This window comes from Nelusetta ayraudi, unplaced genomic scaffold, assembly GCF_046127955.1.
Source record: "Nelusetta ayraudi isolate G7.1 ecotype Tasmania unplaced genomic scaffold, CSIRO-AGI_Nayr_v1 ptg000090l, whole genome shotgun sequence".
In the NCBI taxonomy this organism is placed as follows: domain Eukaryota; kingdom Metazoa; phylum Chordata; class Actinopteri; order Tetraodontiformes; family Monacanthidae; genus Nelusetta; species Nelusetta ayraudi.
In genome coordinates, this window is record NW_027466140.1 from 3,537,779 (window position 1) to 3,559,995 (window position 22,217).

The window sequence follows — 22,217 nt, forward strand, 5'->3', positions numbered from 1 at the left end:
CCTAAAAATGGAAACAGCAACAGATCTCAGGCCTGTCTAATAAAGTCTCATAGCACATTATAGCACCCTTCAAAAAGCTGACTTGCAGTAAAAAATACTTGCACGAACAGTGTGCACCGACTGACCTCTGCCAGTTTTACTTTCACTCAGTGGTGATTGGGCTTCATGTTACGCTGCGAGGGTAGCTCTTGAGCTCCACCAGGTGGTGGAAATGTGTCATGAAGCATGCCCACTACCCAACAGCAGGCCAGAGGAGAAGCTAAGAAGTGGAGGCCTCTCCGCTCCCTTTCAGGAAGGCGCCCTCGTGCAAGAAAATGAGTCACCGACGGTTGACATAAACGACATTTAAAGTCCTGCAAAAACGTTTCACTGTACATAGTTCGGCCCTCGACGTTTGGCTTACAGGCAAATAAGAAGACGAGTGTCGACTTGTACCAGGTAAGATGGCCAGGTTAGCGCAACAACAACCTGCTGCCCTCACTAATACACGGCACCACCGACTGCATGATAATATATCACCGTTGTGGATTTAAAAAGTGTCCTTCCACGTTTTACAAAGCCCATGTTAGCTTACAGACATGTTAGCCGAATGTGAAATAATGCGAGGACTTTGTTCTTCTCCTGTTTTGAACTAGAATGGATATTACTTAAGCATTGTTTACAATCGACCACCTTATGGACACATTTGATCGTAGTGAAACTAGCTAACAGGAAACGTCATTCGAAGAGACTTAAATTGAGGCGCTCTGTTGATGCTGTTCAGATACATTAAAAGGTTGCAGCTTCTTCATTTCCTTTCTAAATTGCCATGTTATTGACTTAAAACCGTCACCATTAATTTAAGCTTTAAAACAGGCAAAAAACAAAACAAAACAAAACAAAAACAAACAAACAGGCAGAATTCATTGGACTATGTTAGGAAATTCAAGTTTATGAAATACTGATAACAATTTGCTATTTATGGCCTTTTAGTCTGAAGGGGAAACTTTGAACTTAAATTGAATGACCAGACAAATCAGTGTGCTTTATTTATCCAAGTGTCATTTAAACCTCTAAAACATCATCAAATTCAATGAATAAAAGACTTAGATCACAGCTCAGACAGCCTGTGTTTATCGACCCTGTGTTCTGGAAAGCTCTCTCCTCTGACACACACACACACACACACACACACACACCACACACCACACAGGCACACACCTTTTAAACCTTTTAGCAGAAAAAAACCCAAGAATAAAGACAGTGTTGTGTCCTCGAGATTTCTGTGCTCAATGACACTGTGGTTGCACAATCAATGATCATGTTGTGAACATGTCGTGTGTTGGGGGACAAAAGGTTTGTCCTTCTTTCATTGACAGAGAAACACAGAACAAAAAGAATACCTGACCATGGAAGCGCCTCTTAGACTACTTAGAGATCTCCTCAGTTCCATTCCTCCATCATTAGTAAATAAGGCTGGGAAGCTCTGCTTGCTCCTCTAATAATGACATTAATGCACTTGAGGCGAGCTCTCTGTACACTTTAGTACAGTCTCAACCTGCTGTTGCTAAATTTTGAATATGGCATCCAGGATTTCAGCAGTGTTCCAAATATTTAACGAAAAATAATTTATGGATTTGAATAAAACCCTTTCATAAATCTCATGAGAGTTATCATCTCGCAGTCATTTGGGATTCATCCATTTTAAACCGATCCGTCATAGGAAAATCGAACCAAACTGCACGCATTCACTTTTAATTAAAAGCTAATATCCCTGCACTAAGAAGAAAAAGCGCACGCCGGGTATTGATCGTGTGAGACACCTACGCCTCTGGCCTAAATTGATGCATTTGCTGAGCCTTGAACATCTTTTCCTCTCTGTTTTTCTCTTGTTTGGCAAATTATAAGGCAGAGGCGAGGGATCTCAAGGACGCGCGGACTTCAATTTAATCGAAGAGGCTGAGAGTGGAGTGGAGGAGTGACACACCGAGGAGAGAAGTTCATTATTCTGCTGAAAAGGAAACCAATGGCTTTTACCGTCGTCATGGTAACTGGCCTTTCTCTCGCCGTCGGACCCATGATAAGGTACTTCGCAGCATTAAGGGCAATTATTGCAGGGCAGAAAGGGGAAATATTGCTTTCCAATGCTAATAGATGTTAGGTATTGATTGGCGTGTGGCTTCATATAGAAGCGTGCCCCAACTTTTATCAGCTCTCCGACTCTGTGCAGCCTTGTTTGAAATCTAGTGTAGGTGATGGGTGCTTGTGGCATTGACGGCTTCTGCCTCCTCAGTCTGGATATCGGGAGGAAAAAATAATATGCAATGGTAGAAAGATAAATATTAACTGGTGTTGCGAATGTAACAATTCCTCAAATCCTGTAGCCGTCAGGTAAAAGGTCCATTGAAAAGCTTTTTGAAGTGGAGGTGAAACCTGTCAGATGATTACACAAATTATCAATATGTCACATTCATGCAGTACATTTAAACTTATTCAGTGCAACATTAACCACACAGCACCGACTCGGCGGTAGCTAATATTTAAAAATTCTGCACACTGAAAATGCCTTGAGTTCAGTTTTTATGTTCTTTTTTCATTAAAAATTCCAAAGCTGCTGCGATTAAACTGCCTGCTGCTATTGGCAGCTAGTCATATTAGCTTCTTCTCTTGCTCCGCTGTCTTTATTTATTTATTTATTTATTTTTCTTAGAAGCATAGAAGTCAGCCCTCACACCTGTAAATCCCAACTCTTAAGCCAGACAGAACCTGTCTGACTGACTGTCTGACTGTTTAGTGGATCACTTAAAAATTTCTATGATTAAATTCAAGGGGAAGTTGGATGAATGAGAATTTGGAGATAAAATCCAAGTGCAAGGTTAGATTTAAAAATAGAGCCGTAAATTCAGAAAATTGCAGAAATAGTTGTTTAGATTTTTGTCCAAAAGTTTTTCTTTCTTCTATCTCTCAGACCTTTTTTTTCCTCATAACTTGGTCTGGTTCCTCCCGTCACTGGCCTGTCATTTTTCTTGACATGCACAACCTTTCCTTTGCTTTTGCACAATGGCGCCTTGGCCTTGTCAGAGGTGAGGTCAAGGCTAAGCGCAAGTCCAGGCTGGGTGGGGAGGAGGGGTGTCGGTTGGTCGCTAACAGCTGAGTAGCTGGAGGATTAGCATTGCAGTGGTGTGTGTGTGTGTGTGTGTGTGTGTGTGTGTGTGTGTGTGTGTGTGTGTGTGTGTGTGTGTGTCGGGAGGGGGGGGGGCAAATTGTTTTAACCCCTATTACAGCAACTGTGTGGCGCCGCTCTTATCTAGGCCGCTGCAGCCTCTCATTAATATTCCGTACATATGGCAGTGCTTTCTGTATCATTGTCTATTAATGGGAGGGATAATCGCTCATTCAATTATCAGGCAGTCAGCAAAAGACCAACCGTTGCCGACACACCTCCGGGGTTCACGCAGGCAGCGCGGCCCGGAACGCAGCGGCGCCACTGAGAAGGTGAGAGCGATAGCGGGGGATTACAACATATTAGCTTCTTAAACAAATCAGGCGACGGGGGGAATTAGCAAATAAGGGATCTGTCGGCGGAGCGGGAAACATGCCTGAACTTTGCAGCGACAAAGCGGCGGAGGGCGTTGAGGCTGTCGGACTGACGGTCCGCGACAGCCTGGTAAACACGGGAGGAGACTGGGTCTACATGCCGACCTGTGGCTGCTGGCTTGACCCTGCCTGGTGTGTGCGTGTGTGCGCGCCACGTGATCAAAAGTAGCGTCCGACGCTGCTGACCTTGTGGCCTCGGGACCTTACGCCGTGCGCGGGGGTGGCGGCGTGACCTTTGGCTGTTTTGACCCCCGGGGAGATCTTGTTGATTCAACAGAAATGCAAGCGAGGAAGTAAAAGTGCGAGAAGGAACGAGGAGGAGTCGGAATGAGGCTCCTTCAGTTCAGGCCTGGAGATTGTTGTAAGAGTGTGTGTGTGTGTGTGTGTGTGTGTGTGTGTGTGTGTGTGTGTGTGTGTGTGTGTGTGTGTGTGTGTGTGTGTGTGTGTTTGGGGGAAGTGTGAAGCAGATAGGAGGTGAAATGTTAACAAAATCTTATAAAAAAAAAAAATCCCCCAGTTTGATAAATTTTCGCATTTGGAATGAACTGAAGGCGGCTGCGGCTGCTGCTGCTGGAGGGCCCTTTGTTGGAGGTCCCATTTTCCTCCTGGCGGAGCAGCACGCTCACAGGGTCAGCGAAGTTACGAAAGTAATTAAAGCTCGGTGATTCACCGCCTGCTTGCAGAGAAAAGAAAGCAAGCTGTCATTCTGATTTAGGGAGAAAAAAAAAATAAATTACAATTTTAATAATGGCGAGGGGTGGCAGGAGGGGGTGAATGGGTGGGTGGGGGGTGGGGTGGGGGGCGCGAGAACGTCTCGAGCCTCGGCGAGGTTGCGGATGGAGACGGGAGTGTGGGGGGGTTGGGGGAGCTGCGTGGGCACGTTGGAGGCGGGAGGAGGGGGCGGGGGGCGGGGGTGGGGGGTTGCCGACTTATCAATAGTTGCAGTTTTTTTTTTTTTTTTCCTGAAACCGCATCGGTCGTACACTGCGAGAGCACAAGTGCCCCTTAAAAAAAGAAGGGGGGAAAAAAAAACAGCCCCCCCCCCGCCGCCGCCAATGCCGCCGCCGCCCCACGGAAACATTAACATACTGATTTCATGCGCGTGGCAAAGGGCCTGAGCCAATATCAGAGAGGACTCAGCACTCCTATTGTCTGCCGGGACTCTGGTCCCCTCTGATATGAAAATTCAATTATTTTATAACTAGATCTGGCGCCGCGTTTTTGACAGTCGACGGCAGCGACTTGCCAAGCTGCATCAGTGCGGCGGGGACCGGAGGCTCCTGATAGCGAGAGGGAGGCCTTTCACACACTGACATGTTTTTTTTTTTTGAGGGGTGGGGGGTGGAGGAGGAGTAGAGGGGGGAGAAGGACAAGATTGCCTAAATGTGTTGCATTTAAGGGCCCCCGAAGTTAATCTAACGCGCCGCCATTATCTCACTCAGGTAATTCCAATGCCCCCCCCCAATCTGTGTGTTTACGCGCACACGATACGTGCACGCGGACGGCCACATACTTGCACAGCCAATTCAACTCTGGGGCACTTGAATCTGATTCCTGCCTCCCTCCCTCTCTCTCTCTCTCTCCCCCTCTCTCTCTCTCTCTCTCTCTCTCTCTCTCTCTGTCCAAACAGGTAATGTATTTATTTATTCCCCTGCCGAGGTGCAGTATTGTCAGGAGGTTGGGGAACTCTATGAAACAGAAGTTGCGCTGCTTTTCTTTTTTTTTCTGTCGGTGGTCGGGGGGCGGGGGGCGGCGGCGGGGGGCGGGGGTGGGGGGGTTGGGGCGTCAGCAGTTTTTTTTTTGTTTTTTTTCACACCGCACAATTCTGTAGGAAGACACACACATACACAAGGAGATGCAGTTTAGAAACAGAATCTCACTTCTGCAAGGCTACGCCAACGCTATATAGAAATGCGGTCGGGAACATTTTTCCCCCTCCCAGGATTTTTTTCTTTGCAAAAGTTTGAAAAAAAAAAATCCCAAACTTTCCTCGCAAGCCGCCGGCTTGTTTTTGCTGGCGTGTATCTTTTAAACTTTTTCCCTCCTTGCAAATGTTTCATTAGAGTTTTGAGGACGGCGTCCACACGGGCAGATAAGCCCGGGCCTATTTTCCCAGTTTGGTGGACAAAAAAAAAAGAGAGGAGGGAAGAATAAGAAGAAGAAGAAGAAGAAGAAGAAAAAAAAAAAACCTTTTCATTACCTCGGCGGCTCATTGTGAGTGTTCCGAGGGGGGTCTGTTCAGATTAGGGAACAGGAAGCGGCCCCCCCGGTATGGCCCTCTCCTGCTTGGACCCCACTGTGTTGTGCTTATTAACCCAGCCTGGGAGAAGACGTACCTGCCTCCCCTCATTAGGCCATGCTGGAGTACGCGCTCAGTCGGCAGAAGAATGGAGCATTAATTAGTATTCTCTGCAGGGGGACCTTCCATTAGCACTTAATTAGCAGTACGAGTACCACTCAGTCGGCCAGCCAGTTTGCACCGAACACAACATGTCCTGTGTGTGTTCCCTTGTACTCGTCACCGTTGTCGTTGTTTTTTTTTTTTTTTTTTTGTTTAAATTATTTTTTTTTTGACCAGAGTCCAGTTCCAGTCTTCATTTTTAAAAGCCAACTTCTTAAATGCAAATATATTGCAAATATGTTTTCTCTTTTCTTAATATTGTTTTGTGGGCAAAGAGCTCACAGATCTGACGCTTTTATTTTGAACATTTCAGTTCACAGAGGCTATAAAACTTGCTCCATACAACTAGACCTATGTGTCAAAGCTGATTCCCTGTTCTTCTTCTTCTTCTTCTTCTTCTCTTTTTTCTGAAGTCGTAGCAACTCCCGCCCGCTGCTGCTGCTTCTTCTGACCCTGGCGAGGGCAACTGGTCGGTCTCAGGGTGGTAAAGTGGCTGATTGGGGTTGGTGGGGGTGGGGGAGGGGGGTGAGGTCAACCTCTCCCACCGGTCCCTGAGGAGGGGGAGGGGGAGGGAGGATGTGGGGTGGTGGTGGTGGTGGCTTTGATCCGCTGAGGACGCATTCTTCTCCCGGTTCTTTGTGTCCCTCTGCGTCCAGCACCGTCACCGCCGGGGAGCACAAGGGAGGCTGTTAACCCGCCTTGCCCGGTCCACTCCTTGGTGCTCCATCGCCACCGCCGCTGCCACCGCTATCCGGCCGACCCTCCCGGAGACTGGGAGGAAGACGGGGCGGCGGCGGTACCTTTCTCCCTCTCTGCGAAATCCGAGAGGTGGAGAGCCGTCATTTGCCAATTTGGCCTGAATGGGGCGGACGGCAGATTGAATGTCGTTTTCCCACCAGGCTTCGCCATCCAGACCGGCAGGGGAGGGAGGAGACGGGGAGGGGGGGCGGCGGCGAGCGGAGTGTAATGCTAGAGCTAAATTAGAGCTTTGATGGCGGCTAATTGCGTGTGATGGGCGGCGCTGACGTGGGGTTTCTGGTTGGGACGCCGCAGGTTCCCTCCTTCACTCGCCGCCGGGACTCACCAGGAAGACGAAGCCGGCCTGCGTGGCCTCCTTCTCCCCGGCCTGCAATTTGGCTCTCTGATCAATGTAATTATAGATGTTCAGCGCCGGGCCTGCTGGTGCCACAGGACCGGACCGGTCCCGTTCACCTGGCGCACGCGCAGAAGAACGCATGCACACCAGATTTTTTTTTTTTTTTTTTTTCATCAAACAAAAAAAACAGACAGCCAGTCGTCGCTTCTCCTGCACTGCTCACTCCTGTTCCCTCCTTGGTGTTGTAGTTTTGTGGAGTTTTATAAGTTTAAGATCAGCTTCGGGATTTTTTTTTTTAGACTGGAAGGGGAGTTTTAAACCCGGGGTTTATCTTGGCCAATTGATGCTTGGATTTTCACTTATTAATTAGGAATTGTTCTTCATCATTGTTTTGCCATTTAGCAGATTTTAATGATTGCAAATGCAAACACAGAGACTAGATTTAGGCAAAAGGCTTTTGAGGTCAAAGGCATTAAGCAGATTTAGCTCAGATGTACTGATGACTAGTGTGTGGAACACTACAGCAAGCAAATCCCATTAAACTTAAATAACAACATTTTATGGTGAACGTGTAATAACAGTTTTTACTCCGATGAATCATCCTTCTTCTTCAGGACTAACAAGTTTATTCTTGCATTTTATTTTATTCTTATTTTTATTTAACCATGTATGTAACCTTGAAAGCCATTTGCAAAACATCTTGTTTTGCAACCAGGCTGCTCCTAAAAATAGTAAAATGTAAAGTGAGTCACATTGCATCAGTTTATTATCAACTGAAAAAAATCAAACAGATTTCCTCAATTCACCAAATGCAAAATACGGAGAAGCACGAAGTAAGTAAGTTGAAAGCAACAATATTGTGATGACGAACTGAAGCGGTGGCTGTAATTGTTTCACCGTCTGCCCTCACGCAGTGCTGCCTTCAGGGACCTCCCGGCTGTCCTGCCTGCGCTGTGCCACCAAAGAGACACAAGGATACAGGAAACACAACGCCGAGAACTGCCTCAGGCCAGGCTCAGCAGGCAAGCGTGCGCACACACACGCACACACACACACACACACACACACACACAGAGCAGATGCTTTGATAGGCGTGGAGGCACGAGCGGCTCTGTGTCGCTCTGACACACAGAAGCCTGACGGCTTCTTAAATGTCCCGATCAATCTGCACACTTGTCACGTCGGACAATGACAGTAACGGAACACCACCGCCAAGAGAATCTCGGGAATAGAAAGATTCCGCCGCTTGTTCAGCCGATCCTTCCGGCACCGTCGGCCGACTGATTAGCTGATCGATCGATCGATCGATCGATCAGCTAATCAGTCGATCGGCTTTGCAGCGTCCTAGCTGCCAGATAGGTGAGTCGCAGCTCCTCGGCCCTCGCTGCTGTCTAGCAGCTCCTGCCGGGGTGTTAAATGTGAGATTGACGTCGGAAATAGAATATCCTGTTTTTTTTAAACAGATCTGATTGCATTGATTTCATTGTGGGGGGGGGGGGTCCATTCTCTGTATCACGAATACGCTCGTGACCGTGTGAGCCGCACGCAAAAGCATTGTCCACCGCTCTCCCGGGATCGGTTTGTCTTTTTTGAGCTCTTTCACACGAGCTCTCCCTCTTTTTATTTTATTTTTTTCTCCTCCCTCCCTCCCTCCCGACGCACACACACACAAACACCATCCCCGCTCTCCTCTGGCCCAGCGTGGCAACTCTTTCAAACAAGGTGGGGGTGGGGTGGTGCGAGGGTGGTGGTGGCGGCGGCGAAGCTCCGGGTCAGTTTCCCCTGCCAAGTTTTGCAGCCTGCCATGTTGTCTATTCTGCTCAGCTATTTAAAAAATGTTGAATATCAACAATGGCTTTCAGCGGCGCATTGTCAACTTTTGTATGAAGCAATCTTGGCTGAATGAGATGGGTCCCAGAGCGGGGAGAGCCGAGCTGCAGTGTGCACAGTGGCCCGCTGCCGCACCGGCAGCACTGGCCGGCCGCGACCGGCCGCAGCATCTCCACCTCCAGCTCCTTTATTGCTCCTCCGCCGCACCTGGAGCTGCCGGCCCCCCCACCCCCCGAGGCCGACTGGGTTTGAGGTGTGGGGGGGGGGTTTCGGCAGATACATCCAGCCCCTGCTATCTTCCTCCGCTGGGTCCCGCGGCGGCCCGCTGCCTGGTGCTGACAGCCAGCTGTTGAAGGTGTGTCCAACAGAGCGACCGGGGGAGTGGAGCAGCCGCAGCCGCAGCCTGGTGAGTGTCCTCGATTTCTGTGGCCCCCCGATGGTGAGAGGAGGAGGAGGTGGGAGGAGAGGAGGAGGAGGAGGAGGAGGAGGTGGGAGGCGTTTGGTGGGGTGGGGGAGGGGTGCGTTTAGGGAGCTCTCTGTTTTGTGTTTACTGTCCCGCTTCATGAATATGGATGTACAGTACACAGGAGCGTCCGGTCCATTCGTACCCGTGCAGACCAGTGCAGATTGTCATGGACTGGTCAGAAAAAGCTTTGGTCTGTGCATCAGCGAACGCGTCTCACGACTTGCTTATTTTGATGGTGTCAAAAATAAAACTCCTCCTTCCAGCATCTCCAAATCTATTATGGACTTTTAGCCACCTACCAGGCAATAACGCCCCCCCCCCTCAAAATCCCCCTCCCACCCCACAGCCATCCACGCACCACTGCAGGCCTGTCAGGTGTCGCTCCTCTCGGATGATTGTGTGACTTTTACGCACGGCTCGCTGCTTTACCGCGCGTCTACTTTTCCTTCGTTTTGGCCTCGTACGGCGAGGTGCGGCGAGATGAAAGTTGAGGTGGATGGGTGAGGGGGGTCGACGAGAACCCCGCTCCCGGATTGAAGCGGGTCGCCCCCTTTGTGCGGCTGTCAGCCCGGGAGAGGAGTGGCGGCGCTGGAAATCGCTCCAGTGCAGCCGCAACATCTTGTACGTTTCATTGACATATCAGTCTCAGGGGCAATGAGGCGTCGCCCGGAACACTCCTCCGCGCTCTGTTCTCTCTGTGTGAGTGTGTGAGTGTGGGAGAGAGTGTGTGTGTGTGTGTGTGTGTGTGTGTGTGTGTGTGTGTGTGTGTGTGTGTGTGTGTGTGTGTGTGTGTGTGTGTGCGTGTTAAAGTTCCTAATTAGATGTGTTGGTAAAATGTTGACGTTCGTACAGAAAAGAGAAGCGTTATTAATGCACCACACTGGTACTGAATTCTTTCATTTTAACATTCAAAAAAAAAAAAATCTTTTTTTTAAAAACGCTTTCTGGCGTTTTGGCTTTTATTTATCGTCACGAAACAAAGAATATAGTGTGTCTTCATTGAGTTCATTCAAAGTAACTTACTTGTCATTTAATTTTCTTTTAATAATACAATTTTTAAACAAAATCTATAAAATCTCTGAAATTTTAAGAATGTATTTGACACAGTCGACATCACAGAATTCTAAATATTTCCCATTTCATCCGAAATATTGAACACGTAACAAGGTGAAAAACATAATTCCAGATCTGCCCTCCTCCCCTACCGAGCCCCTCCGGACATCCCCGCCGCGGTCACTACGGGAAGGGAAGGGAAGTGTGGTACCTGCGGGAGGTCCTGCCTGCGCTGTCCTCTGTCTCACCTCTCGCAGCTCGACCCGGCCTGAGGTGACCAAATTCATCGCGGGCGTGCCATCCATTACGCTGTCAACACGCTCAGCCTCCTGCCGTAATTCGCCCCTCTCCCCGAAGACCCACCCTAATGAAATACGCAATAATCGCCCGCTCCCATCTCGTCACGCTCAAGGTAATTAATATATTTAGAGGGCGATGGCTAACTCTTAATTGAATTATGCCCCCCCGTTTAATGGGACCTTGACTGGGACTAAATTTATGGCCGCTATCTGCTCTATCAAATGCTTTTGCACGCAACAATAATTTTTCATTCTCTCCCGAATGGCCAGCAGATTGCGCGCACAATGGTGCTCGTGATTTATACGTCAATTTATGCTTGTTTGTTTCTTATTTAAGCTTTCATAAAGTATCTCTTATAATTAACCCAAGTCTGTTTTAGGGTTCCTTAAAACAAAACACAAAATAATAATGATAAAAAGAGAGCCAATTAATGCTCGCCGCTGTATCGCTGTTACATATTCATTTTGGGGAAGAATACAGATAACAACTCGGTGGCATTAATCATGTTACAAAATTGGGTGTATTTAATTAATTAAAGTTGTGCTGCAAATTAATTGTGCATCCTCACAATATTATCTTAAGCTAATGAGGGCTCGACAAAAGAGGCTGTTTCATTTTTTAGAAAGGGGCTAGATTAGTGGGATCTCAATTATGGCTAAAACAAAAGAGGGCCGCGCTCGCTCGGGCACGGCGCAAAGCAAAAAGTGGCGATTCAGCACTTTAAACCCCCCCCCCACCACCACCATCACCAAACAAAAAAAAATGGAGAAAGTTTCTATTGTTTGTGTTTAAAGGAGGAAAAAAAACTGAACATGGCAATGATTCAAAAGATACATGGGTGAAATAATGAGCGGCGTAATTGCCAAGTCGAGCAACAACGGCATTTTAAAAGCGATCATCATATAGAGGTGCTTGATAATGCCATTCACTGCGCTGCTGGAATCTGCCTGCTGCTGACACACACACGTCAAAACTCCCAACGGCAAAAATCCGAAGGCCGAGTTTTTCGTCCTTTGTCGAGCGTGCGCCGAGTTTGGTGCTAATTCAGGCTGCGTCTACGTCCCCGTTTTGAAAAGACAAAACAACACGCTGACTAAAAAAAATTCAAAAAACAACAACAACAAAAAAAAAAACCCACCGTGGCACAAACCCTCAAAAACCTGCAGGTGTGACATCATACCATTTCCCTGCAGGAGGACGAGAAGATTGCACAGATGAGAGCCTCTACGCAGCAGGAAGTTGAGGCGGCTGGGTGGGGAAGGGGGGGGGTGGGGGTGTCGTGTTGCACGCTGCACGGCTCAGCCCCCCCCGCCACCCCTCCCAGCCAGTGACTCAGAAAAGCAAAGCCACATTTATTAAAAGATTTTCTGCCTAATTTCAGCCCAATTGAAATTAGCTCCGAGATGGATATGAGGCCTTAATACACAGCCATTTGGTATTTTATTTTTTCATTTAACGCCTCATATAGCAAACGCTCTAATGCAAGTGTTTCCTCTAATCTGCGGCGTAAACGTGAAGCTTCTTTGTCTCAGAAATGACGCTGCGTGGCGCCGGTCGGGGGGATGGGGGGTGCAATAGGGATGATGGTTGCATGTCCTCCCCTGTGATATAATTCCATTGGCTTTTAGCTTCATTAGTCAATAACCACAGCGGAGAAAAAAAAGTAGTGCTTGTGCCAATTACGAGCGCTCCAAGGGTCAGCGAGTACACGAATTATTAACTTTGCATTGCGGCGCGTGATCACATTGAGCGCTTTTGTTAAGAAAGATTAACCTCGCCGCGCGCGTCTGCCAACGACATTTTTTTTCTCTTCCAAATCCGACGTGTTGGAAAATGCAACCCCCCCCCCCACTCCCCTCCTCCTCCTCCTCCTCCTCTCTCCTCTCCCCAGAAACGATAAGCATAAGCGGCGTCGGCGACGGCGACGGCAGAGGAGGTGATGAAGTGAGAAACTATTCCCCTTGGCTGAGCGAGATGGAGCCGAGTGTTGGGTGGTCACGCCTTGTCTGCTCACGACAGTAGCGGGTTAAAGAGATTACACCGAGTCTGTGTCAGCAGCCTTGGCCTTGCAGACACAGGAACATAATGAGGAAGGACATGCTTGGCCTGCAGTGGGGGGAGGGGGGGGGGGTGGAGGAGGAGGAGGAGGTGGAAAACATATGAGGGAGGCCGAAGTTTGCAGCGTTCTTCGCAGGCAGCTAGAGGAGCTTCTTTCTGCGTGTGGTTGTGCGGGCCGGGGGTCAGCGAGCGGGACCTCGAGTGTCGGACGTGTCACTTCCTGGCAACTGCTCTTCTGAAGAAGTGCAGCTGCAGTCGATTCAGAGCGTTACAGACTCCAGGGTTGGAGCGACGGCTTCTTCACCGCGGCGGCGGCTCGGCGGAACCGAGAGACGACGGCTGGCTGTCGAGTCGGAGCATCTGCTCAACAGTCTGCCTGCTCCATTCATTCATTCATTCACTCGCTCACTCTCTCATTCATTCATTCTCTCTTTTTTCTCCCCCTTTCCTGTTCTCTCTTCTGACGACGGAGGGCCTCGCGTGAGCCTGATCTGTCGAGGGACAATCCAGGGGAAGTGGTGACACTTTGAGAAAGTCACATGAATTTTGATGATCTCGTAAACGAAGTCACTCCTCTCCACCGCGACTTCTCTCTTTCTCTTCATGTCTCTTGCAAAGCGTATGCACACACTAACAAATGGGATTTTAAAGAACACGTTTTTCAACTCACTTCTCCACAAATTTACACCTATTTAAAAAATAATCATATATAAACACTATACATGTGGTATGCTTTTTTTAAAGGCCCATTTAAATTGGTATATGGGAATAAAATGAAATGAGAAAAGAACAAAAAAATATGTTTATGTTTTCAGTTGTATAAATAAAAAAAAAGTTTGGTTTAATTTGTTTATATGAAACATGTATCATTTCATAAAAAAAACTGGTTCTATCATGTGACGCCACGCATCTGCAGTGAATTAATCTGTTTGCCTGGTTTCTTAAATCTCTTAAATCTAAATTCTCAGCTGAGAAGCTTGAAGAAAGACTATTATGAAGATGAACAATTGTCATCATCACATCATTAGGTACTGCTAAATCTCACACACTGGATATTTAAGTGGCTTAATCTGTGTTTTTTGTTATACTTGTTGCATATCATCACAACACACTGATGTAGTTTCCAAATTATCCTCCAGGGCTAAACTGCTAATGTATGATAATTTCTCCCAATACAGCAGAAATACCTGGTATGTGTATATATATTTTCAAATGATGGGGGTCCTTTGAAAACGGGAGTGGTGTTTTAAAGGCTTTTAAAAGTCAAATCAAAAGGAGATCCCAAGAGGGCAACGCTGTTCACTCAGCCGTGGCGCAGCTTCACACGCAGATATTTAATATTTTAAGGTTTTTATTTTCAATGATAACGCGTGTGTGTGTGTGTGTGTGTGTGTGTGTGTGTGTGTGTGTGTGTGTGTGTGTGTGTGTGTGTGTGTGTGTGTGTGTGTGTGTGTTGGGATTTGGGGGTGTCATATAAGTCAAATTACCAATGAAATCCAGGCCCCGCTTTGCCTGAATAAAGAGGTGATAATAGCAGCACTTTCATGCCTCCAAATGACCCGTGAATATTATTTTACCTGCGCTGAACTGGGAGGACGCAGCCATTCACGCCGACACAATGGGAACGGCAGACCGTGCGTAAATTGCATCTTCATTTGCATTCCTGGTCCCAAAAAAAAAAAAAATCATGCAAATCTTAATGAGACGGTCTCTATTGTGGCCGTAATTGAAAAGCCATTCTTTGTTAATTACTGTCTCTCAAAAGCCTCGTTCGCAGTCACTGAGCTGAAACAAAAAAAAGTTACCGATTCTGGAGGTCGCGGGGGTTTAAAAAAAAACAAAACAAAAAAAAACAGAAGGCGTCGAATTAATGTTTATTGTTCGACAGAGATGCGACTTTTAGATAGTTTTGGGGGGAAATGCATTTATTCCATTTGTAGCTGTCAAAATGGGAAACAAACAACAAAAAGCCCTTGTAAAATGCAGGTTGCAACAATAAGAAAAGGCAATAAAAGGCAATAAATGACGCGCCATTATCGGGGAGGTATTTGCAGCTGAATGGCAGACATGCAGCGCCTGTGTCCCGTCGTAAAATATTGAAGTTGGCCGCACTTTTTTTGTCCGCCGCTGAATTGAAATTGTCCCACGTTTGAAAGACTCGGTTGACAGGCAGGGGACTGTCTGCGCAGACACGGGATTAATGCGTTTTTATGCCCGTAAATCGACATGAGGGGATTGCAACTCCCAACGGAGCGCTTTGCAACAAAAAAAAAGGGGAAAAAAAGTAACCAAGATTATAATTTCATTAGATTGGCCCTGAGGCCACAATTAGAGCTTTTATTCAAGCGAGAAAAATCCTTATCTTGTGTAGTACCTGTCCGATTGCATCCACGTTGCCTCATTTAATGTGTTATGTGCTATATTTTTCAAAGCCAAAAAAAACCGGGTCTAAATTGAGCGCTTTGCTCCCTCGAAATAAACTCATTTTTTAGGTGTTAAATTAAACATGCACGGCGGTGGTGATGCAGGTTGTATCCTGTGATCGGGACTCCGGCCCAGGTTCGGTTCTCCTCGCTTCTCCTCGCTTCTCCTGTGAGGTCCTGCAGGCGTGCATGCGCCCCGACAGCCGCGGGCTTGTTGCGCCCTCTGAGCCACAGTGCCGGTGGTCTCCTCGTCCCCCTAATGAGGAAATTAGCCGCACACAGGCGCTCATTACCCGACTCCGGGTTTCTCCTGGTGTGTTTTCACCCTCCTTTTTTCTCCTCGTTCTGTGTCTCTCTCCGACCCTCTTTCTGTCTTTGTCACCGGCCAATTTCCATAAGAAGATTACAAGCGGATCAAGTATTGAGATCTGGCCGCGATAAACAAATCGCCGCTGCCACAAAAAAAGTATACGTGGAGCCTAATTGGACTGGAAGTTTTTTTTTTTTTGAGGGGGGGTGCTCCGGCAGTTTTTGACGCCCCATTGAACGCGAAAATGAAATACAAGAGAGCGATGTTTGTTCGATGCGGCGTGAATTGGCTTCCGGTTTATTTCTGAGATTTTTTTTTGTCTTTAAGCAGCTACTTTAAATGATGATGAAGTGTGTTTTTTTTTGCAGTATTGCCGTTTAGCTTTATTAAGAACCAAAGCTAGTGCCTGCAAATAATGCGCCAATTCATTACAACATGGCTGCTTTAAAAAAAAAAAAAAAGGTTCTCGTCGCCTCATCTTCTGAAAGGATAGAATATTTAATTAAAAAAATACGGAAAAAAGCGTCACGTAAAAGTGGCAGATCATTTTCAAGTGGAGCTTCCTTTAATTCTTACGTTTGAAAGAGCTCCTTAAAACTTGAATAATGTCTAAATTAAAACAAAAACTTCAGTGGACGCAACGTCCTAACATTTTTTTTAAACACCTCCAGGCAGTGAAACACTTAAAAAAAAAAAAAAGGGGTGGTGGGGGGAGAGAGAAAAATGCGCATTTGGCAAGGCGATCCCCGCGGAGCCCCTGTGGAGAAGGTGAGGTGTTGATGGCTGTTTTCGATGGGCCATTCGCTCCTCATCATTAGCAGGTGTGACTCGTCCGTGCAGTTTCAGGGGTTCGGCGTCGACGCTCGTTTGTAAGCAGACACATGCAAATAGTGGAAAGGAGAGAGGGGGGGGCGCAGATCTAATCATTTTAATAATAATCCTCAGCGCAGCGGGGAGAGAAAACAAGGCGAAGCAACGCCGGCTTGGAAGTTTAAGGAAGGTCCGAAAGTTTCCCCGCAGCCTCCACAAGAGGTCGTTGATGCATTAAAGTTTCAACCTCATGAGTCCCCGCAGCCTCCCGGGAAGCGGAGGAGAGAGCAGAGCAGAGACTCACCGGCACCACTCTTGGTCGAAACTGATCAGCTCTCCAGATAATGTGGCGATAACACTGATGGGCTTATGAGGTTGATTGGTTATACTGTTTAATTTGGGCCAACAGGTTAATTTGCGGAGCCAAATTACCGCGCTTTCTGTTTAGTCATCTTCTATTGATGGTCATGTTTGGTAGTAGTTAAAATCAAATGCTCGTTCCACACAATTAAGTTGCTGTGTGAAGAGGATTGCAAACAACTCATGTCAGTCTTCTCGGCTTGAAAATTCGCTCAGGACAGGCAACAAATGAAAAACAAGCCCCAGACTCAACAGCTCGTTGACGTTGAGAGATTTTCGCACAACTCACATTTCAATCAATATAGTCTGTTTTTGTGGAGTCAAATTTTAAGATAATTTCCAAAGATAACTTTAAAAAAAATCCCATAAAAACTTCAGGATTTCTATCGCAATCTATTGATAAATGTTTATATTTTTTTAAAAGAAAGGGTTTACATTTTTCTGCATAATTTACGCAGGGAAAAAACATCGTTTAAAAAAAAATAAATCATCAGTTCACTATCAAATTAATTTATGCACGTCCATTGGAACAATCCATGTCAGATGTCATATCATTTTAACAGCGTAGTTTGGTTATAACTCGATGTCTGGTGCAAATAACTATTTAATGGAAACAAAACAATTAAACTGCACATTTAATAATTTAATAAATAACTCGATCTGAAAATGTGTTACTTCCTCGCGATTTTCTTAAATTTCCAAGCAAAACAAAAACAAAACAAGGAAAAACACACATCCAACTTAAGGTCCTCGGGCTGCTGTGTGTAAAAACTTTAACTCGCCCCCCCCCACCAAAACACACCGCCGCAGCTCTCCAGTTGGCTCCGGAGAGCGGCGCGCTGATTGGCCGCCCGCGCCTCATTGTCAGGCTGTCAATCTAGGTCACATGATCCGGCCACCGGGCCTATTAACACATGAGCCCCGGCTGGAGAGTTTACAGACTTGTGTTTGAGAGCGCACGGGGACAGAGCAGCGCCGAGCGGAGAGACAGACAGACAGAGAAGCAGACAGACAGACAGACAGACGCCAAAGCACCTGCAGCCACTTTGGCCACAACTTTTGTTCCGTCTTCTGGTCAGTAGTTCTACCTCTCTCGACTTTTTTTCCTCCATATTTCTCTCTCATGTGCCTGAGTGAAAACTCAACAGAAAGCCGCCCGAATGTATAACATGATGGAAACCGAGCTCAAGACGCCGCTGCCGCAGTCCAACACGGGCTCGGCACAGGGCGCCAAGAACAGCAGCCTGAGCGACCAGGAGCGGGTCAAGCGACCCATGAACGCCTTCATGGTGTGGTCCCGGGGCCAGCGGCGCAAGATGGCACAGGAGAACCCCAAGATGCACAACTCCGAGATCAGCAAGCGCCTCGGCGCCGACTGGAAGCTTCTCACCGACGCAGAGAAGAGGCCGTTTATCGACGAAGCGAAGCGGCTGCGCGCCATGCACATGAAGGAGCACCCGGATTATAAGTACCGTCCCCGCCGGAAGACCAAGACCTTGCTCAAGAAAGACAAGTACTCGTTGCCCGGCGGGCTGCTCGCACCGGGCGCCAACGCCGTCAACAACTCGGTGTCCGTGGGCCAGCGCATGGACCAGTACGCGCACATGAACGGCTGGACCAACAGCGCGTACTCGCTCATGCAGGACCAGCTGGCCTACCCGCAGCACCACGGCATGAACAGCCCGCAGATCCAGCAGATGCACCGGTACGAGATGGCGGGCCTGCAGTACCCGATGATGTCCTCGGCGCAGACCTACATGAACGCGGCGTCCACGTACTCCATGTCGCCGGCGGCGTACACGCAGCAGACCTCCAGCGCCGCCGCCATGGGACTGGGCTCCATGGCGTCCGTGTGCAAGACCGAGCCGAGCTCGCCACCGCCGGCCATCACGTCCCACTCCCAGCGGGCGTGTTTGGGGGACCTGAGGGATATGATAAGCATGTATCTGCCGCCCGGCGGCGACAGCGCGGATCACTCGAGCCTGCAGAGCAGCCGGCTACACAGCGTCCACCCGCACTATCAGACCGCGGGGACGGGCGTCAACGGCACGCTTCCCCTCACCCACATCTGAGGGGGCGCGCAGCGGGAAGACTTAGAGACTTGACTAAAGAGAACTTTCTTTTTTTTTCAAAAAAAGAGAAAATATTCAAAAAAAGAAGTACTTCGGATACTTGAACTCTTTGGTTGCTTAAGAAACGACGGTCATCAGTTTTTGTTCCACTCAGTAACTCCCCCCGTCCCCCCACTTGCCTCGTTTTTAAATGAATTTTAAGAATGGAACCGACACTGAGAGTCTCTTTTCGCCCTCTCCGACCGCAGAAAGAGGCTTTTTACTATCACCAAGTAAAGCAATCAACTCGCGTAGAAGAGATCGGACTTCTATATTTTAATTAATGCCATATTTTCTCTCTGTGAAAAGAAGGCATGTGGCCTCGTTAAGAGAGGCTGGTGTATTTCAGAAAAGCTGGATGGAAGATGTTGACTCATAAAATGTTTACACTTATTTTGTAGAATGTCATTTGTCTTTATTGTGTCCAAAATGTTTTGTAGTCTTTTTTTCCGCCCCCCTGTTCCCACATCTCCTTCTTATAGGTTTAAATGAAATGTTAAGACTGTGCGGGTCGCAAACGCAAGTTTTATTTATAGTCAAGATTTTTCTCTCACCCTCTTCTTTTTTTAGCGTGTGATTTTTCCCACTTTTTGTTTTTGTCACGTGGACAAAGTGGTCATTTTTTGTAAAATGTTATTTTCTGTGATGGTTCTGACTGTGTCATGTTTACTCATTACCCTGAACGAAAATGTTTATTTAAACTGACGTTCTACATATTTTAAGACCATCCTCTATTCTTAAATGCTGAATAAATTTTTACGAAAAATGATATGCGACTCTGTCTTCTGTATTTAAAATGTAAACGTGATTTTTATAATTATATATATTTTTCGTGTCAACCAAAGTAAAGGTTTTTGGTCACACTGAGTGTAATCAACAATCGAAAGACTGAAGGTTTTAGGAAGGACAACCAACTAAAAAAAAAAAAAAAAAAAATAGACATGAAATCCCCAAAGAAAATATACATTTTCGCAATACAAAAGTTTTTATTTCTTAAACATCTATTAAAACTTGGCCCAAGAATTATTATTTGAACAATCCTTGTCGTTGGGTGATGTTTTTTTCATCAACACCTATTTAAATTGTTAACAGATCCCCTAGAGTGGACCAAATTAGTGGTGGAAAATTTGGTTAGCATTCACCTTAATTTTTCTTTGTTAAATATTTGGAGAAGGAAACTGGCTCACTCACTTATTTCAGTGTTTACTTAGGGATGGACAGAACCGTGTGAACACATCGGCCTGTAATCACTTGGCTGCTTCTTTTCAAAAATGCAGATTTCACGCTGACATGGATCAAAATCTGAATATTCTCACTTTTAGCGATGCAGTGGGAGAAATCAAGCAAATTGCCCAGCTGGAGATCTGGTTAGCCAATGTGTTGAGATACTTCATGTGTGAAAGTGATATGTGCTCAAAAGAACATATTTTGAAAAAGTTCAGAAAATATAAGTCGGCACTAATGTGCAAAATAATAATGGTTGCCTTTTTGCCTCATATAATACCTGGACCTACGGGCAACATTTTATTTAATCAAAAATCAAAGTTTAGTGTGTGTTTAAATGAGGGTGTTGTGAATTTTCAATACCCCAATTCTATTGAATATATAATATTGAATATCCTTATACACAGTGAAATGAGTTGACCCACCCTCTCCCGAGCAGCACTGGGTACAGCCGCTGTGCAGAGCCCGGCTCTCTGTCCTGGCTTTCAAGTAATATCCAGATTTTTACGCTCTGAGAAACTTCTATGGTCCTCATTTCAAAGTGGAGCGCGCAAATTGAGTTTGATGACCGCTGCGGGGATGGTCGCTGCCCCAACTTCTTGGTAAACTGCTGTGATTACTCACTGGAGAGATTCATCTGATCTGTTTTCTTTTTTTTAACCCACCAAAATCTCAGCGTTTTCAAAGTCTGAACACTTAAGCGAAAAAAAGAAAAAAAAAAATTAGGTGGAAAAAAAAATACAAAGCGGAAGAATGGCGCGGCGGCGTTTTTAAGGACAAATAAGCTGCGGCCACCAAGAGGGCCGAGGCAGCGGCAGCCCTGCTGGCCTTCCCACACTCCCCGCAGGACTTGATCCACAGCTCAGCACTGCGGCCTGGATTAGCCCCACGCACCTTTGTGGCAGGAAAGATTATCCAGACCTCCCTGCATTCAATGACAGGGTCTTAAGTCATTCTTGCGTGCCAGCGTCAACCCATCACCTAATCACACTTTCTAACTAATTTTTTTGTAATTAAGCAGCTTTTCCTCATGCGAGCTCCCCTGCGTTTTGCAGCGGGACAGCCTCTGTGTGTGTGCGTCTGCAGAGTTGATGGTGTTTGGTCAATTTGTCAAGTACGACCTGAGGAGGGTTTGCACCTGTACAACTCCTTTGATAAACACACGCAAGGCTGCGGCCCAACTTTCAAACAAACTGATCAACTTTTGTGGCTCGGACCTCCCTTGAAAGTTTTCAGGACGTCAGTACCGCATAGGGAAAAGTTATTATCACACACGCACATATATGTACATATTTTGTTGGTGGTCATTCCCAGTGCTGTTTTTGCTTTCAGGGGACACGAGTGTGAAAATCTGTTCTGATGGGTTAAAAACACGTGAGTGCCGACCGTCCGCGGCCCCCGATTGTGTTTGAATGTTCTGGCAGTGAGGCCATCCATCCAACCACCACCACCCCCCCCCCCACCCCCCCGCCTCGCTCTCACCCTGCTGAGCGCCCGAGGGCCTCTCCCTCCACCGCCCCCACCACCACCACCACCCCCTCCCTCTCCTATCATGTGGAGCTCTGTGCCCACTCAGCAAGCGCAGGCATATCCCACTTCCATCTGCCTATGACCTCACAGGCCCTGTTTGTTTAACCCCCTCTCCAAAAACTAACCTAATTATAGCCCTGTAGAACATGGATTCAGCGGATTCCCAGTGGATTCTGCCACTATGTGTCCCCCCCCCCCACCACCACCACCAGCCACCTTTTCTCTCTCTCTTCCTCTCTCTGCCTCTCTCTCTCTCGCATGTGCGTGCAACGCCTGCGGGGTCGCTGCAGCCCCAGCCCGTTCCGGTGCATCCTGTTTGGCCTCATCTCGGGTCGCCCAAGACGGCGCTTCCGGTCTTGCGGGATGTTACGAGGCCGACGGCGGTCGCGAGTGACACTATTTTGAGCGTCAACCGCAATTTTTTTTTTCTCTTTTTTTACGTCAGAGAGATGAGTGGAAAACTCAGTCGTGCAAATCTGGCTGACGGCAGAGGCGGCGGTGACATCACCGGGCCCGCCTGCCTTTCCTGCTGGGCGACTTGAGGGGGGTGGGACACGCCTACTGAACAACTCTCGAGTCCTCTGCGTGATAATCTCACAGCCACATCTTGGAAGCCTTTCGTCTCAGACACCGCCTGGCTGCATAGTTTTGGGGCGTAACGGACGATGA

At 47.3% G+C, this 22,217-nt stretch overlaps 1 protein-coding gene and 1 long non-coding RNA gene across 2 annotated transcripts; both read left to right on the forward strand.

The window, feature by feature from the left end:
• Positions 1-203: 203 nt before the first annotated feature.
• On the forward strand, positions 204-8,370 carry LOC142902012 (uncharacterized). Its single transcript, XR_012929028.1, has 3 exons — positions 204-438; positions 1,888-2,064; positions 7,988-8,370. It is a non-coding gene; the product is annotated as an uncharacterized LOC142902012 (long non-coding RNA).
• A 9,240-nt stretch (positions 8,371-17,610) lies between these two features.
• sox3 (SRY-box transcription factor 3) lies at positions 17,611-19,563 on the forward strand. Its single transcript, XM_076046529.1, has one exon. It carries the CDS (start codon positions 17,844-17,846, stop codon positions 18,753-18,755), a length of 912 nt encoding a protein of 303 aa, XP_075902644.1. The 5' UTR covers positions 17,611-17,843; the 3' UTR covers positions 18,756-19,563.
• The last annotated feature ends 2,654 nt before the right edge of the window (positions 19,564-22,217 follow it).

What these genes read in the sequence shown, in the direction of transcription:
- sox3 (XM_076046529.1), top strand. Translation starts at nt 17,844, where the DNA reads ATGTATAACATGATGGAAACCGAGCTCAAGACGCCGCTGCCGCAGTCC.